This window comes from Protopterus annectens, chromosome 6.part1 (genome assembly GCF_019279795.1).
Source record: "Protopterus annectens isolate FY-2018-M chromosome 6.part1, PAN1.0, whole genome shotgun sequence".
Taxonomy (NCBI): domain Eukaryota; kingdom Metazoa; phylum Chordata; order Ceratodontiformes; family Protopteridae; genus Protopterus; species Protopterus annectens.
The window spans coordinates 337503709-337521147 of NC_056738.1; the positions used below are offsets into that span (position 1 = coordinate 337503709).

Genomic DNA, 17439 nt, shown 5'->3' on the forward strand with positions numbered 1-17439 from the left:
AGGTTGAAACAGAGAATGGAGCAGCTAGAGGAGAAACAATCAGCAGAGCTGAATATTTAAGGTAAGTTAATTATGTCTAGGGTAAGAAGAAGCAGAGAAAAGGTAGTAGTCTGTTAGAAAACAGGCAGGTATAGCAAGTTAGGGTAAAGTGTGAAGTGTAGAGTAATTTAAGGTAAAAGAAGTGTAGAATAATAAAGCAAAATAGCAAAAGAAAAGCAGAAGAAATATTGGATGGAATAGAGGTGCCACCTATAGGGCAAAGCTAGTATTACAAGCAGCTACAGAAAGGGGGGTAGGCTGTAGCCGAATATGGAAGGAGACAAGTTAGAGAGAGGGGGACTAACAGGAGGTGTAGGAGTAAGGTCAACAAAGGTAGCTAGTTGAGGGGGGGGAAGCTGCTGGCTGACTGGGCTCAGAGCGTGCTTTAGAACCCCTGGATCAACAGTGAACGGTAGTATGCATTACAGGCAGGACATAGAACATACTTTCTTATTTTCTTGAGAGAGGGAGCAGGGAGGAGAGGCAGTGAGATGAAACCATGGGTCCTTTGTTGGTAGGTATGTAGCTCTCAAATTATAGGCTGGATCAATACAGTGAAGAGCAGGGTACTTGTGGGAGAGAGAGAGAGACAGACAACAGTAGTGGTGAGCAGCAAGAACTAGCATAGACAACAGTAAAATAGGACAGCAGTTGTAAAAAAAAACTGTTAGACAATATACATTCACATGTTAATACTAGAAGCTGTCAGTATCATAAGAGCCCATATCTTCTGTTATATTAATTTAATCTAAAGGTTATACTCTATAGGCTAAGTAGGACAAACATATAGCACATTAGATTAAAGACGTAGTCACATCTAAAAGCATATATAAAAAAAAATTAGAGACAGTACAGCCAAAACAGGAATAATGCAAATAAAGATAACAGCAATTCTATGTATAATCACTTGGTGAGATTTAGTGCCAGTGGTAGGCTGGCTCATAGTCTACACTAGGTTTTGGAAGGAGGAGGCACAACCTAAGGGATTACTGACCTATGGTGCCCTTTTTAACAGTTCAAATTAAAATAAACAGTAACTAATACGGACAAATAAGTGTTTTTACCCACTAAAATATTGCCCTAAATGTAGTCTTTATATTTCAAAGTTACTCACTAAATATTACCCTAAATGTAGTCTTTGTGTTCCACAGTCGCAATTTCTAGTTCACAAATGGGATAAACAGACGGTTAGTAGGATTCCATTCATCCTGAAGGCCAAAGCATATATATATAAATAGGTGCTTTTGTTTTTTTCTTGTTCACCATTCTTCTCTCTTTTTCTTTGTCTAGTTTTCAGAAATGTAGGCACAGCAATGAAAAAAGAATGAGGAGGGGAGAAGATGGGGGAAAGTGGAAGGGTCTGGTTAAGAAAGTATAACAAAAGAAAAATCAGGGTACTTCTTCCCATGCTTGTATAAGGAAATGACTGGGTAAAACCCCTAAGCATTATTCAGTAACAAGTGTATTACAAAGCATGTAAACGAAAAAGAATATTAAATATTGTAAGGCTTTTTTCTGATAAACAAGGTACCCTTAGCAGTTTTATGTCTGGTTTGCATGTCACTAGAAGACAATTTGATAAAGAAAAATGGCTTGGAGAAAGTGTTTACTGAAAGCATTCAAGTGTTTTCTCAATTGGGAGAGTTAAATAGATATAAAGAATTAAATAACATTTACTAATAGCACAGGCTGTACCATGTGTCTTAGCATGACTAACCTTTCTTTTTGTTAACTTTAGCCTGTCTGTGTAGCTATCAACTTAGAACTGTGCTCTTACTATGAAGCAAAAACGTCAATATTTGAAGATGTACATAGTTTAGTGTGTTACTGTAAAGGTCATAGGTTTTAGGAGGATTTTGGTGGGTTGTTTTTTCTTTTTTTTTCAATAATCCGTTTTAATTATTTTTTCAAAACAATATTACAAATCAACTCTATATATACAATATGTACATGATTACTTCCAATGGTTACATCCACATTGTATGTCAACATCAATTATTAACAGTAAATATATCCTTACAACCTATAACTAATCTAAGATTGATTCTGTACTATTACTATGTGCCCTGAGAGAAAGTGGATAGGAACCTCTAGGCCAACACAATGTTGAAGATTTGCTCCCATATTTTTATACTGTTTATGCTTTTCTTGTGGTCACTGATTAACAATTTATAAAATATGTCTTATTGCTAACAGTCTAAAATTTTCCTAAGATGTCTGGGCCGGGTTTAGCCAATTTGAGGCTATGTACAATTTCATTAATAAGCAAATATTCATGATTACAATCCTTCTTGATTTATCTAAATTCTCCAGGGGAATATGAAGGATCATAAATTAGCCCATTTTTGTAGCTGCAGTTTTAATGAATTCCACAATTTATAAATGCACTTGCAACTCCAGAACATGTGCAACAAGTCAGCTGTCTGATCTAATCATTGTGGGCATTTAGGTGAATTCTTCGAATCAAATTTGTGAAGAGTGTAGTAGGCATTATTAAATATCATCATTTAATAGTAATTTTGAAGGGATACTAACTTTAATGTTAGACTAAATGCCTCCAATATCTTACTGTCATCTACCAATACTAATTTCTGAATGTGTTTATTATATTTCCTCTCTTTTATCAATTTATATGAGGTGGTTATATATTTTTGTCCTGTAACAGAGCTTTTAAATTCAGAGGGTGGGTTGTTTTTTCTGTTTGAGGGCTTTCAAAAAAACAAAAAGTTATGTAAGATGTGACATAGGTGCAAATGGATATGACATGAAACAACTGTACAAAAGACCAACCTGTCAAACAGTATATGCATGAAACATATTAGTTGGAACTAGGCATTTACCAAAAGAGCAGTTATATATAAAAGGTGGTAATAATAACTACATAAAAATTATTCTTTCTGTAATGTCTTTCAATCTAAACGGTCTTACAGATAAATATAAAAAAGAAAGAGTAGTGAACTATATTAAAATGTACAGTGCAAATAGCTATGCTACAACAGACACACCTGGAAAGAACTGAATATGGGAATTTGATAAAGAAAGGTTTTCAGGATGGTTATTCAGCGGAATATTTGGGGCAAAGGAAAAGAGGAGTACATGTATTAATTGCAAGAGGAGCTCCAATAGTGACAGAAGAGGATAATAAGGATAATAATGGAAGATACATAGTACTAAGGGGCTACTGGCTAGGGAGGAGGATTACAATGGCATGCATTTACATCCCCTCTAAAACTACTATAATGGAGCTTAAGAAAATTCTGGGAGAAATAATCGGCTTTTATCAAGGTATATTACTTATAGGTGGAGACTGGAATTTGGTTTGCAACAGAGAAGATGTGTCTGGGGAGCCTAGAAGGGAAAATATAACAAGGGAGGGTAGATGTTTGAAGAAATTTATGAAAATATTTGGCAATGGAGATGTGAATTCAGCACTAGGAGTTTGGAGTAAATTTACATATTACTCACCAAGATACAAAAACTGGGCTAGGCTAGATAGATTTTATATTTCACAAGAACACGTACATTTAACTGAAGGTCTTGAAATTCAGCCAATAACTTCTTCAGATCATGCGCCAATAATAACTAAAATAAAAATGCAAGTTAATAAAATAAAAATAAGACACTGGCGCTTTCCCACCTACTGGTTGAAAAGAGAGGAATTTAAGGAATGGGCTGTGGAATTAATTCAGGAGATACTAGACAAGATATATTTATCTTCTGAAAACATAGCTAAGGAGTAGGGTAAAATTAAAGTGGAGTTTAAAACTAGGTGGAAATAAAAGAAAGGGAGATATGGCTAAACAGTAACAAGAATTGTTTAGAGGGCTTGACAAATGTTAAGGTATTGCAAAATACGGGGAATCTCTTAGAACAAGAAAAGGAACAACTGCAGAATGCTAAACAGAAAATAAGGGATTACCTCGATAATGTGCATGGGTTTAGAAAGATTGCAACTGTTTTTTGATAATAATTCTAGAGCACAAAAACTACTAGCACAACAACTCAGGCAACACAAAGTGGAAAGGGCAGTCACCAAGCTTAGGGAGACTATAACAAGTAAGATAACACGAGATCCTGTAGAAGTATTAGAAATATTTCAAAAATATTATGAAAATTTGTATAAAGTAGAGAAATATGGAAATCAAGAAAAGGTACAAATGGAAATGTTTATAGAATAATTAAATATGCCAAAGCTAGAGGTAGATGAGGCTCAATTACAGGATATGAAGGGATGAGATAAAAATGGCTATGTATAACCAATCTACAGGAAAGTTCCCAGGAATAGATGGTATTCCTGTGGAAGTATGGAAGTTAGGAGGGAAACAACTGATAAAGATCTGGAAGGTTTTGCTTAACAGTATTTTAAGAGGAGGAGCAGTACCAGCATACTGGAAGAAGGTGGTGGTAATAGTAATACCTAAAGAGAATAAAGCTCCATCAGATCCAGCTTCATACAGGCCCATTTCAATACTAAACCATGACTATAAAGTGTTTATGTCTATAACGGCTAAAAGAATTGCAAAAGTGATACCAAAATTGATACATATGGATCAGTGTGGTTTTGTGGAGGAGAGGAAAACATTTGACAATATTAACAGAACATTGATGATCCAGAGGGAAGCAGAATATAAGAAAATACCACAGTTACTGGTGGGTCTTCATGCAGAGAAAGCATTTGACAGAGTGGACTGGGGCTTCATCAGCAGGGCAATGGAAGCATTTGCTTTCCCTGATACAATCATAAGGTTGATTAAAAGAGTACATGAGGAATCACAGGCATGAGTTAAAGTGGGCGGGGTCCTCTCTGATAATTTCTGCTTCAGCAGAAGAACCAGGCCAGGTTGTCCACTTTCCCCTTTGTTGTTTGCATTATATTTATAACCACTGGCAAATAAAATAAGGGATTCAGAAATTCAAGGATATAATTGGTATGGTAGTCAGGAAGAGCTGGCTCTATTTGCAGATGACATTATTTTATACATGAAAAAAACAGAAAGAGACATTACAGTGCTGTGGAACATTTTAAGACAGTTTCAAATCTTCTTGGGATACAAAATTAATAAAGCAAAACAAAGGCAATAACGGTAAATTATGTACCCGCACACGAATTGGTTCAACAATATTCATATTTATGGAGACATGATAAAATTAAATATTTCAGAGTATGGATTAGAAATTACTCTGTGGTGGCAGCAAAGTGTATGTGGGAAAAGACTAAACAGAAGATAATACAAAAATTGAGAAACTGCAAGTTTTGTTATATGGATATGGATACTAAGATGTTGTTGTTGTCTTTCGGCTTTTCCCGGTTAGGGGTCTCCACAGCGGAACTCTGGTCCGCTAATGATTTTCAGTAGATTTTCACGGTGCCAAGTTTCCAGCTCGATGCCCAACCTTCAATGAAGGCACGCCCATTCACGCATGTCTTTCGGAGCGCCAGTCGACCGCGGGGAGGACATGCAGACTCCACACAGAAGGCACTCCCCGCACACTATGGATACCAAGATACAAGCCATTAAAATGTTTTTAGTCCCTTTAGTCTTATACACAGGTCAGGCATACTTTTATCAACCAGAGGAGAAGTTGTGGATAGCAATTACAAAAGAGTTGAAGAATTGTATCTGGGAAGGGAAGACAGCAAGGGTCAAGTGGGATAAGCTGATTCTACCAATAGAACAAGGTGGAGTAGGATTACCTAATTTGAGGGGGTATTTTAAAGCAATACAGTTAAGGCTCTTATACATAGCACAAGCAGAAAACTATAATTCAAAGTGGAAAGGAATGATGCTGACATAGGCAGGAAGCTCAAGAAATAAGGAGAGATTGGGATTTTGGATGCAGACTCTTAAGGAGAACAACCAAAATCATACAGAGTATTATATTAATAAAACAGCAGGGAATATTCTAAGAACCAGATCAGCATGAGAATAGAGAAAACAGATTTTTGCCGATAGGGTTGACTGTGGTCAGGGATACAGATAATAGGCAAGAGGGGGCTGGAATTTATTGGATAAAACTGACAAAGGAACCAAGGTATTGGGAGCAAATAACCAGAAAGGGAAAGGTAATAGAATGGGAAGAGGCCAAGAATTCATTTGGACTGCAGATTAGAGATTGCTTGAAGGCATCTGCTGAGATGCTAGAGGTGAATAAATTTATTTACTGTACCTGTAGCTGTTTGTGGTTCATTTCTAGAGATTGCCTTCTCTATCAAGGATTGATAACAGAGTATTGGCAACGAGAAAGAAATAGGGGGCTCCTAAATGAAAGACCAGCACTGGTAGAGTTTTTAATAGAATCTAGAGCAGAAGCTGCCATTAAAAAAGGAAAAAAATTAGTAAAGCATACAAAGTATTGCATGATAATTATAAGAATTAATCAGAGGAGCTTAGAAAGGATTGGGAAGAGAGACTGGATAAGCAATTCACAAAGAGACATTTGGGGATATATGTATATCTCCTAAATATGCAACAAAGTCTAGAAGATTTAGGATCTTTGCCTGGAAGAGTTTACATAGGTATTTTTATACACCAAATAGACTCCAAAGAATTTTTCCTCAGGTGGATAGCAAATGTTGGAAGTATGACGGGCAAGAAAGAGGTAGCTGGGAATATATTTTTTGGAAGTGTGATGAGCTGGCAGACTTCTGGAATTCCCTGCAGAGTCAGAGATGCAGGGTGAGCAGATTGGGCTGAATGGGAAGATGATTTTTTGAGTTTTACTACAGAATCAGAATTGCCTAAACATAGTAAAGCCTTGTTGAGTCTAATTATGGTGGCTGCCAAAAAAGCAATTAGAAAATGGAAATCAAAGTCTAGACCAACTTTACTAGAAGTAGTAAATACTGTAACAGATATAAAACAATTGGAAGTGGGATCTTTAGAAAAGGGAAGGCGTAAACTACATAGGAAAAATGGGAATTGTGGCAACAATATACGCAGAGCAGGAATGAGGTTTTAGAGGCAGGATTTGAACGAGCTATACAATGCTTAACTGACAATGACTGGATGGTTTATAACTGATATATAACGTTTACAACTACAGTTGTTTCAATGGTGTCTGTGATGTAAACTGTTTGTAACTAAAGTGATATATTGTTGTATGTTTTTCATTTATACAAATGTAAGATTGCCTTTGTCATATGTGTAAATTTAATAAAGATGTTTGGGGAAAAAATAATAAATTTACGGTCATAAAGACCATCATTAACAAGATATTTCTTAAGCATCTCTATTCCTTCTATATTAGGTATGACTGTGAACAATGAGCGCACATCTAATGTGACTAATAAAAAATTTCTTCCTGTCCTTCCTATTCAGACATAAAATTATAAAAATTGCTGAAAAACTGCCTGGAATCCTTTAAAATGTACTGATTCCTATCAAGGACAGGTCTGAGATATTTTTCTATAAAAATTGAAAGGGGTTCAGTGCACCAATGATGACCCAAAAAATAGGTTTAAAAGAAGGAGATGTAGGATCCTTATGGATCTTAGGGAGTCCTTGTATAATGGGAATCATGGTAGAATCAACAGTGTAACAGTTCTATAAATCCAAACTAATGTCCCTACTCGAGAGACAGTCATATAAAACGTGATTCAACCTTAGAATAATTTTTTGAACATCATCATAACTAACCTTTTTATACACCTTTACATCACTGAACATTTCTTTCATTTTCTTATAATATAATCCCAATCCATAGTTACAATAGGACCCTCCTTGTTAGCAGGTTTAATCACAATTGTTTCATCAATCTGCAGTCTTCTTAAAGCTTCATATTCTTCCTTCCTCATATTGTAAACCTCTTACTCCTGCTGTGTGTTCATAAAACATTATGTAAATCATTTTCACAAAGTTTCAAAAAAGCATGTACAACAGGATGACTGACAGGTACAAATGTGCTAGGTCTTCTAAACATATGTTTATTACCCAACCCATTTTCTCTAAACAGCATTTTAACATATTATTTCTCGCAAATATTCTCAAATCAATAATGGAATCAGTTGCCTCACCTGATTAAGCAGCTATAAATGTATATCCTTTATTAAGTAGCATATAGTCATCATCACTTAAGCGTCTGGAAGAAATATTCCATATTAAAGACTGTCCTTGCCCTGCCACATTTTCTTGAGCGTCTGGGTATTCAGAGGTTCATGCTGGATATTCCTCTTCATCTGATCTCTGCTGCTCAAGCATTCTCTGCTCACATAAGTTTTTTGTTGAGTTGTTCCATTCAATGTAATGGGGAACACTTGAAAAACCTGTTCACCACTGTTTACATCTTTATCTATAACACAGACCTCACATGACTTCCACAACATTTCAGTTTCTTTCTGCATTGTAGGATCATGCTGCGAGGCTGAAACCACAGTGACATCTACTGTCAGGAGTGCATTTGTCTTCCTTCTTGCTCCTGAATTCATTTCTGAATCTTCTAAACAGTTGCCATTGCCAAGAACAGAACAATGATATGGGGGTGTTTGAACTACAGCTTCAGTAGACTTAGCCATTTTCCTCTCTGCCTTTTTCAGTTTATCACTCACCTCCTCTGGTTCTTTTCAATTTGTTCTGGGCCAAACAAAGACATGCCCTTCCAAAAAGTCTTTTCTATCTCTCTTTCTAATTTTTTGTATTTCTGGCGGAGCAACCCTTTCTCAGATAAGAATGCTGAATCTAAAATGGTATTCAATTTCTCATCAACCAAATCATGAGGAAACGTATTATACAGTTGTTCTTGCCCTTTCATCACTTTTTCTAAAAGCAACACTTCCTCAAGTTCAAAAACTCTATTAATAAGAGTCGTATGTAATTAAAACTCAATTCCAAATTCAAGTTCTGCCATTTAGAGAGTAATTGTGGGTGCCATTCTCCATACTTTGGCATCTTGAAAATTCTTAATCCAGGAGACACCACCTGATACTTAAGGCAGGCTTCAAAGTGGTACCGTTGGGCTTGTAATCTCTTTAGTTTAAACATTTCATTCTCAAGTTTATGTATCTCATTTAAAAATGAGCTGTAATTTATACCTGAAATGTCCTTCTGTTCTTGTTCACTATACATATTGTCTAGAAGTAAAGGGTTACCCCTTTTTCTTAAGAAGTTCAGAGATTCTCCGGGGAAGATCCAGATGTTGTCTGTTGAGTCTGGGGAACGTACTAAAAACAAAATCCAAATACCAACAGTAGCAGCATAAATAAATGGTTCACTGGAAAAACAAATTAATGCCCACACGTACATCCAGTGAGGCAAACAATGCTAAGAGAGTGAAACCAGCAAAACAACTTCTCGTACCAATGACTTTAATAAGTGTTAGCACTTTTGCATTGATGAAACACTGCTTCTTCAGATATAAAAAACACATAGAAACCAGAAGTATATATCAAAATCCACTGAAAGCTACAACGATCAAATTTAAAAGTCAACATACAGTGTAACCAATCATAAAATACATTCAAAAACATTGTTGCAACCATAAAAAGTAATTAAAAAGACATTACATTAATTTCTTTTATCTAAAACCTCCTCTCTGTAAACACTCCAGTGTACTAAAACATACTGCTCAGTTCATTTAAAGAGAGCCCTATTTTTCAGAATAGGCTTCAAGAGAACCCTGTCATTTAACCCTTTGTCTGAATCTGCTCTCAACCTAACTATCCATCTGGTTTCAGTCGTTTCTGTATGATTTTCTAAGTCTCCCCGCGTTCACTCCTTTTAATTACCTCTATGAGTTAAAATCTAAAACAGTGTGTATCACCATAGGTGGAAATATGTTTAGCCAAAGTGTTAGTAATAGTACATTTCTTAATACTGTGCACATGCTCTCTGATTCTATGTTGAAGCTTCCTGTTGGTTTTCCCAATGTAAAAAGCCAAGCATGTGCAGCATATAGCTAAGTATACCACATTAAATGAATTGCAATCAGCTAAAATTTTAAACGTATTCAAGAATCCACTGTCTGGTTGTAAAAGTTTTCCCGAGTATCAATATACCTAGAGAAACTACATTTGTTGCAAGGAAAAGTATCACAAACAATATATACAGGTGGATTGGCAATCTTATCCTTGGGATAACAGTAACTTTTTTAAAGGACTTTTTGTTCTTAAATATGAAAGTAGGTTTATTAAATACTATATTCTTAATATCTGAATCATTGTTTAAAAAGACCAATGCTTCTTAATTACTTAACATTGTTGGGATAATAGGTAGGGATACATACTACTTGTCCAGTCAAGCCCCTCTCCATCTGGGATATATTATTGCTGTAAGAGAAATACAGTTTGGCTGATATCGATCTCAAATTAGGTATTTCATTAAGTATACTCATAGTAGTTCCATCATTATATCTCCTTTCCTTAAACCTAGACCTCAAAGTGTTTAACTCATTGACAAAGTCATCTCTCTTTTAATTATAGCTGAGGAAGAAATAGAATATAACCACCAGCAACAGCTGTGAAGAGTAGAAAGGTTAGTTGAATCTTCTGTTAAGTATAATGAAGTCCAAGAAAATTTACTAGTTTGTAGTATGTACATGAAGCATACAAAAAAGGATTTAAAATCCTTATACTACTGTAAAAATAAAAGAGAAATATGTATGGGTGTGCAACTGCTATACTCTTTTTACAACTCTTTTATGTATTGGTAATAAAATTATTTTATAGCTTTAAAGATGAATGAAATGAAACTGAAACCATTACAGTTCAAGCTGTAAGATAAAACTGGGTTGGGTTGCATGGCTAGGCTTATAAGGACCTTTAGCCTAGTATGAACCTATGGACCTATAATGTTACTGCTTTTAACCTAATTATTTGAATAATTACAAACATATTTTTAGAACTGAACTGAATGTAATGCATCTACATAACTTGATAGGTACACATACCCCTTCAAGAAGTCAAATTCAACTTCCACTCTAATATCACCCACCCCATCCAACCACTACGTTTCTTTCCACCCCACTAACTACCTTGATTATAGCAAGCTCAGATGCTCATAAGCCTAGTACTTATTATACAGCAGGAACTTCTTATTGTAACATTTGTTAATGTCTGTTATGTACTTCACAGATAAAGATTCTAGTTGTCTACTGATGTCCTATGTTCTTCATCTGTAAATATGTTTGTAATTAATTGCTATGTTATCCAAATTGTTACTCGCTATGTAATCCAATGTAACTACTTTCTGTTTATTTTAACTGTGGATCTTTTCTCCCCGGGCCTCCACTGAAAATGGACCTACGTCCAATCGGGCACTCCCAGTCAACAAATGTAAATAAATAAATACATAAATAAATAAATGTCTTTGCCATATGAATTCATCTGAAGTATGCAAAAGCATTACTCATATAAATCTGTACTCCCATTGTACACGTAAGCACTTCCCATACACAAGTTTATTTAAATAAAGATTTTACTGCAATATTTTAATAGTGTGTGAAATGGCATGCAAACATTATTGCATTGATTTATTGTGCTTTTTCAGTTTTGCCTCTCTCCACCCCTTTTTTCCCCTCTGATTCTCTGACTTTGATTATGCATTTCTTTTTCCTTTATTATTTTGTTTCTCTCCCATTTATTTTCCATTGTTTACATCTTTGAATCTCTCAGAAGCAGGCAAGGCATGCACTTTCTACGCTAGGGACAAATCACACCTTGCCTGTCTAGGGATGTTCTCCCACGTTCAGAGTGGAGGCACTGGTCCTGCAGGCACTTCGGCATGTGGTAACCTGGCAAATCTCACAAAAAGAGGGCTTTGGAGTTTGGTAGAGGATGTACTGGTGTAGGTAGTGGACAGGAGAATTCAGCTAGTCAAAGCCTCTCTTCATTGTGTAGAAGACACTCTAGCCAGTTGGTGCTGACCACTGCACCACCATAGGCCTCTACCCCCGCAACATCGGGATCCTAAACTGCAACACCATCTGGCAGTGGATGTGGTTGAGGCTCTGTGGACTGAGACTCCAGCTAACACTTCCTTAGCCCTTCTTCCCTTATTCTTTCTCCTACACTCTCTTAGCAATTTCCCACCCACACTACCCTCTCATATGAAAAATATTTGAAAAAAATAGGAGGGTCTAGCCCTTGACAAAAACATTGTGCCTTTCTTCTCCCTCCTCCTCCAGCACTAACCTCTCTTGATGTTTCCCTTGTGTGCTCTTCTCTTTGTTCTGTCTCTCCTTTTTCAATCTTTCTAATTTTCTCCTTTTAATTCTTTAATGAAATTAGGATGTCCACAAAAGGATACCACTATACAAAACATTATAAGCACCTTTTCTTTTAAAAAAAAAAATCCATTTTAAGTGTTGAGCAGTCCAGAGCTTTCCTAAGCATTTTAAATGCAATTGTGCTCAGTCATTCTTGTCCATGATATGTGAAAAAAAAGTTATACAAACCCTCTCACTTTTGCAAAGTAATTTGCAACTTTGTAATTCAGAACTTTATACAGCTTAGTCTTTTGTGAGAAGTGGGTGTGTTTTTTTAAAAAGACTTTGCTTTTCTGTATTCATTCCAAATTACTTTCACTGACCTTATTTGCATATCTGTTTAGTGCTGCTATTCGCAGATAACCGTAAGTCATCTGAGAAATGCCAGACTATGAATATCAGGCTTTGAATATACATCTCAGGCAAAAGCCAGAAAAAATTCTGAATCCTATCTGAGACTAAAGCTGATATGATGTTTAAAACTAAGAGAAACTTAAAAATACCTACACTTCTGGGAAATGTGCTTTAGCTAAATGTGAACAAATGCCAAAAGGTTTTGCTGCTTTGATTATGAGCAGTTTTGCAGAGTAGGCTTTGATTGCAAGTTACAGATATTTACTGCATTTTTATTAATAAAAAGTACTATGAATAAACACCGTCTTTACATGGCTTGTTTAGTTGCTACATGGTTAGTGGGAATTACATCTGGTACTGTAAACTCTAACTTAACGAGGTAAATTTGTACTACATACAATAACAGATACATATACTACAGAAGTGTTTCTGTTAACTATAGATCACAGAAAAATAATTTTAAGATGCTGCAGCTGTTTCACTATATAATCTTGTTTTATTATTAGTCTGACAGTCATCTTGTGTGCTATTTAAACAGGACACGCTGATGGGTTTAACATGACTGGCAGATGCAAACCACTGTCTTGGCTTGAAATTCATCATTGCCCTGCTTGAACTGTACTTCAAGCCAAAACAAGAGGACAGAATTTTCCTAGTTTAAAATTCTGTTTTATGGGCTCACATTTATTGCATACCCCAGTGAATACTCAAACAGCAGAAGGAACAAAGTATTAGCGAACTGGATGGATGGCTGACCATTTGAATTATTTAGAAGAGGACAAGAAAACTTGTTCAACTGACAACAATCCAATATCTGTCTGTCTATCTACCTAGCTATCTCTCTATTTACCTATTAATTAAATCTATGTGAGTATGTGTGTGTACTTTGGCTAATCTGTCTGGATATTTTTGCGAGGTGAGAAGAAGGCAGAGTATCTGTGGAAAAACAATTTAGACATGGGGAGAACATGCAGACTTCACACAGAGAGGGATTGAAGGGCAGGACGGCCTTTCGACCCTGGAGCTGTGGGGTAGAAACTATCCATTCAATTTGCCACCTCCTATATAAGCCCAAAGCATCTGCATAGTCTGACTTTGACTGTCCCTTTCCTGCATTTGGAGCACAGATTAGATTCAGAGTGGTGAAAACTGAGTCAGGCTAAATCCAATGATGTACACCAGAGGTGGGAGAGGAGCTTTTAGCTTATTCAGCAAGGGATGTTTCTATTTTCCTTACATGGATGCAAGATAAAATGGGATGTAGCCTGTGCTACTGTCTGTCCATCTCCCTAAACATTTGTGCCAAATAGTGTGATGTCCATCAGACAGATTATCTGGAAGCACTGATACCCCTCCCTGTCCTTCCAGGGTTATCACTAGATGCACTATCTACCGCCCCCTCTCCAGAATTTTGAGTGCATTCCCAGTCTTAAGCTGCTAACCAGCTAATGAAAACAGAATTTCTATTTCTTTGGGGCAGCCAAGACAATTACTTTTAAAAATGAGTACAAAGGGAAAGTTTATAAAGTCTTCAGTTTTAACAAAACACCCACATCTCTAGCAATAAAATTATATTTCAGCTGGAGAAAGTCCAGTGGTATACACCAGTGAAGGTATGATATAAAATAACAAAGAAGAATGTTTTTATTCAGTGATTTAAGCCCTCCTTTATCCTTTCAATGAACCTGTGAATCCACAACACCTATCCTTCTGATGTGTTCATATATAATTTTCAAATTGCGGTGGTGCAGCGGTAGCGATGTTGCCTGACAGCAAGATTCTCGGCTGGAGTGCGGGGAGTGCCTTCTGTGTGGAGTCTGCATGTCCTCCCCACGGTTGGGTGGGCGTTCGAAAGACATGCATAAATGGGTGTGCCTTCGTTGAAGGTTGAACGTCGAGCTGGCATCTTGGCGTTCATGAAAATCTACTGCCAATCATTAGCGGACCGGAGTTCTGCTGTGGCGACCCCTAACCGGGAAAAGCCGAAAGACAACACACACACCACCTCAGTAGATATTAACAAGACAATACAACTAACAGAACTGTCTGCTTTTACTTTTTATTTATGATTCTCAGGTACTGGCAAATAATACAATAAACTGTGGTTACACAGATCCTGCTACAGTTTAACCTTATAGAAATTCACAGCCTAAGGGATCTGCATCTTGATCCAAGGCATATGTAATGCCAGAAGCTGACATTTTTCCTTTTTATGTGTGTATGGAGTGTGCGAGTGTGACTGGGAAGATCATAGGAACATAAACTTATTGGCTACTGCAGCACAATGAGAACCACATCATTAGTATAACAATGACCATTGTTTCTACTTGCTCACTTTAAAGAATCTGCACTTGAAATGTAACCTGAGGGAGCCTGGCCCTGTGTAGGAGCCAGACAGGGGAGAGAAGAGAAAAGGGACATGCCTCTCCCACTGGGAAGGGAGGGTTGTGGGTGCTCCAGGAGCACAAAAGGAGGTGTGATTTCTCTAGTGGAGATCAGAGAAACCACTTATATTGCTTTTGAAAAGGATACAGGGCTGCTAGTATTTGTGGAAGACGTCCAGCTTGATCAACCTATTAAACCCCTCTTTAAATTTCCCTTCCCCTGCTTAGCTGAGTGCATGTAGGGAGTTAGGCTCACAAAGTAAAAACCCTCAAACCACCCACATTGGCCTCTTTTTGCACTGCCTCCCACTAATGGTGATGAAGGAATGGACTGGTTGAGTGGTTGATAGGGGGCTAATGATTAGCAGGCAGTTTGGGGAGGGGGGGCAAAAAAATGTAACCTGAGGGAAAACAGTAAGATGGCTGACTGTTAAGATCTTTACTTTATAGCTCTGGGCCCATGGTTAATACTGACCTCCAAAGTTTTGTGTGCTCGTCCTGTGTTTCTGTCAGTTATCTCTAGGTAGTTCAGTTTCCTCCCACCTCCCCAAGACATGCTGGTTGATTGGCTACACTAAAATGACCATACATATGCTGCATTAGCCTTGCACTTGTGACCCTAGTGATCGCTGAAAAAAGTTCAGGAAGGACTAGTTCACTTACCTGGTTAACAAATGAAAAAAATATATGTATGACCTGCACAAGACAGTCAGTGTCAAGATTAATTCCACACTCTGTTACCTACTTGCACTGAGAGACCACAATCTGTTATACAGCAGCAGCAGTGGACTTAGGATACATCTGCAATAATAAGCCACTCACCATCTCTTTCTGCACTGTACAGATGGACAGTAAAACAACATGATCACCTGCGGTCTGTAAGGTAACAGTAACCAAGGGCAGCAGCACATCACCTCTTACAACCAGATAAAGAGCTGCCTGGATCTAACATGCACTGCATCATATACACTTAACTAACCAGCAGCTTTGCCACTACAATGCATTAGCACATCAGCTCTGTACCTCCAGCTCCTTCTCCAAAGCAAGATTTTTGCTCCACTGTATGATTTTCCGATCCTTGCCACCGCCACTGATCAAAGAGCCATTCCGTAGGAGACACATTGTGAAGATACTGCCCTCATGAGCTTTCGTTTGTTTCACAATCTGATATGTCTCTGAAAAGAAAATAATGACTGCAGTTACAGATGGTGCACTGAAAGATGCCTGCTCTGTTGGAACTCACAATATTGTTAAGAAAATTATCATTTATAGTTGTTAACAAGTATCCTCCTGAACACTCTCACGACATATAAAAATAACTTTCTTTCACTTTCCTAGTGAGCAAACAGAATTTACAATTCTCTAAATTTCTTTTCAGTGTTTGCCATAATCCAGTGAAATGATACAGTTTGTCCATATTCTGTAGCAAACATCCATAGTGTTTACTTACTGCTGTAAAGACTGACCTGTTCCTTATTCTCTACTGTATGGAAAACTTCCCCTTTCTTTCATACAGTATCTCAATAGAATCTTATCCATTTTCTTAGACTGCAGACTTGTCTTAAATCAATGCTGTTTCAGTATAGATTATGAAATGCATCAGTTCTCAAAGTATGAACATATTATCTTAGGATATGGTCATATCCTCCGAACATTCTCCTAGGCTTTGCAAGACATTCATCCATTCTCATATGGCTTGATCATCTCCTGCATCCAGTCTCCTAGGGCTTGGACATTATCTAGCCATTTTCCTATGAATTGGATGTAATAACCATCCACTCTGATATGTTTTAGGTGTATCATCATCTATTCTCCTAGAATTTGGGTATGCTACCCATCCAGTGTACTAGGGCTTGGATGTTATCTAGACATTTTCCTATGAACTGGACATAATATCCATCCAGCCATTCTCACAGGTTTTAGGTGTATTATCATCTATTCTTTAAAATTTGGATATGTTACCCATCCATTCTCCTAGGGCTTTGACATTATATAGTAATTTTGCTATGAATTGGGCATAATATCTATCCATCCATTCTCATAGGTTTTAGATGTATTACCATCTATTCTTCTGGGATTTCGGCATCCTACCCATCCATTCTCCTAGAGCTTGGACATTACCTAGCCATTTTCCTATGAATTGGACGTAATATCCTTCCATTCTTATAGGTTTTAGGTGTATTACCTAAAACCTATTACATATAGGATGTGGACATCTTACCTATCCATTCTCCTATGGCTTGAATGTGTCACTGGGGCTACATCCAGCAAAAAGCAACCAAGGTAGCTGCCTATGGTCCCATGCTGGTCAGGGGTGCCGAATAAACATAAAACCCCAAAACTATCCCACTTACATCTCTCACCCCAAATATCTGGGTCCACTCAGTAGCAATTCATGTCCTATCAGCTACCATGTTTTGCTCCAGCCAATAAGGGAGCTCCTGACTCTAAAACTGAGTAGTGC

At 37.1% G+C, this 17439-nt stretch overlaps 1 protein-coding gene across 1 annotated transcript in view; it reads right to left on the reverse strand.

Annotated features, from left to right (window-relative positions):
* Positions 1-17439, reverse strand: part of EML3 (EMAP like 3) — a gene marked incomplete in the record, with an annotated part of 1888117 nt that overhangs the window by 351930 nt on the left and 1518748 nt on the right. The window contains 1 exon segment of the mRNA XM_044075756.1: positions 15999-16150. Within this exon segment, the coding sequence (XP_043931691.1) occupies positions 15999-16150 (152 nt within the window).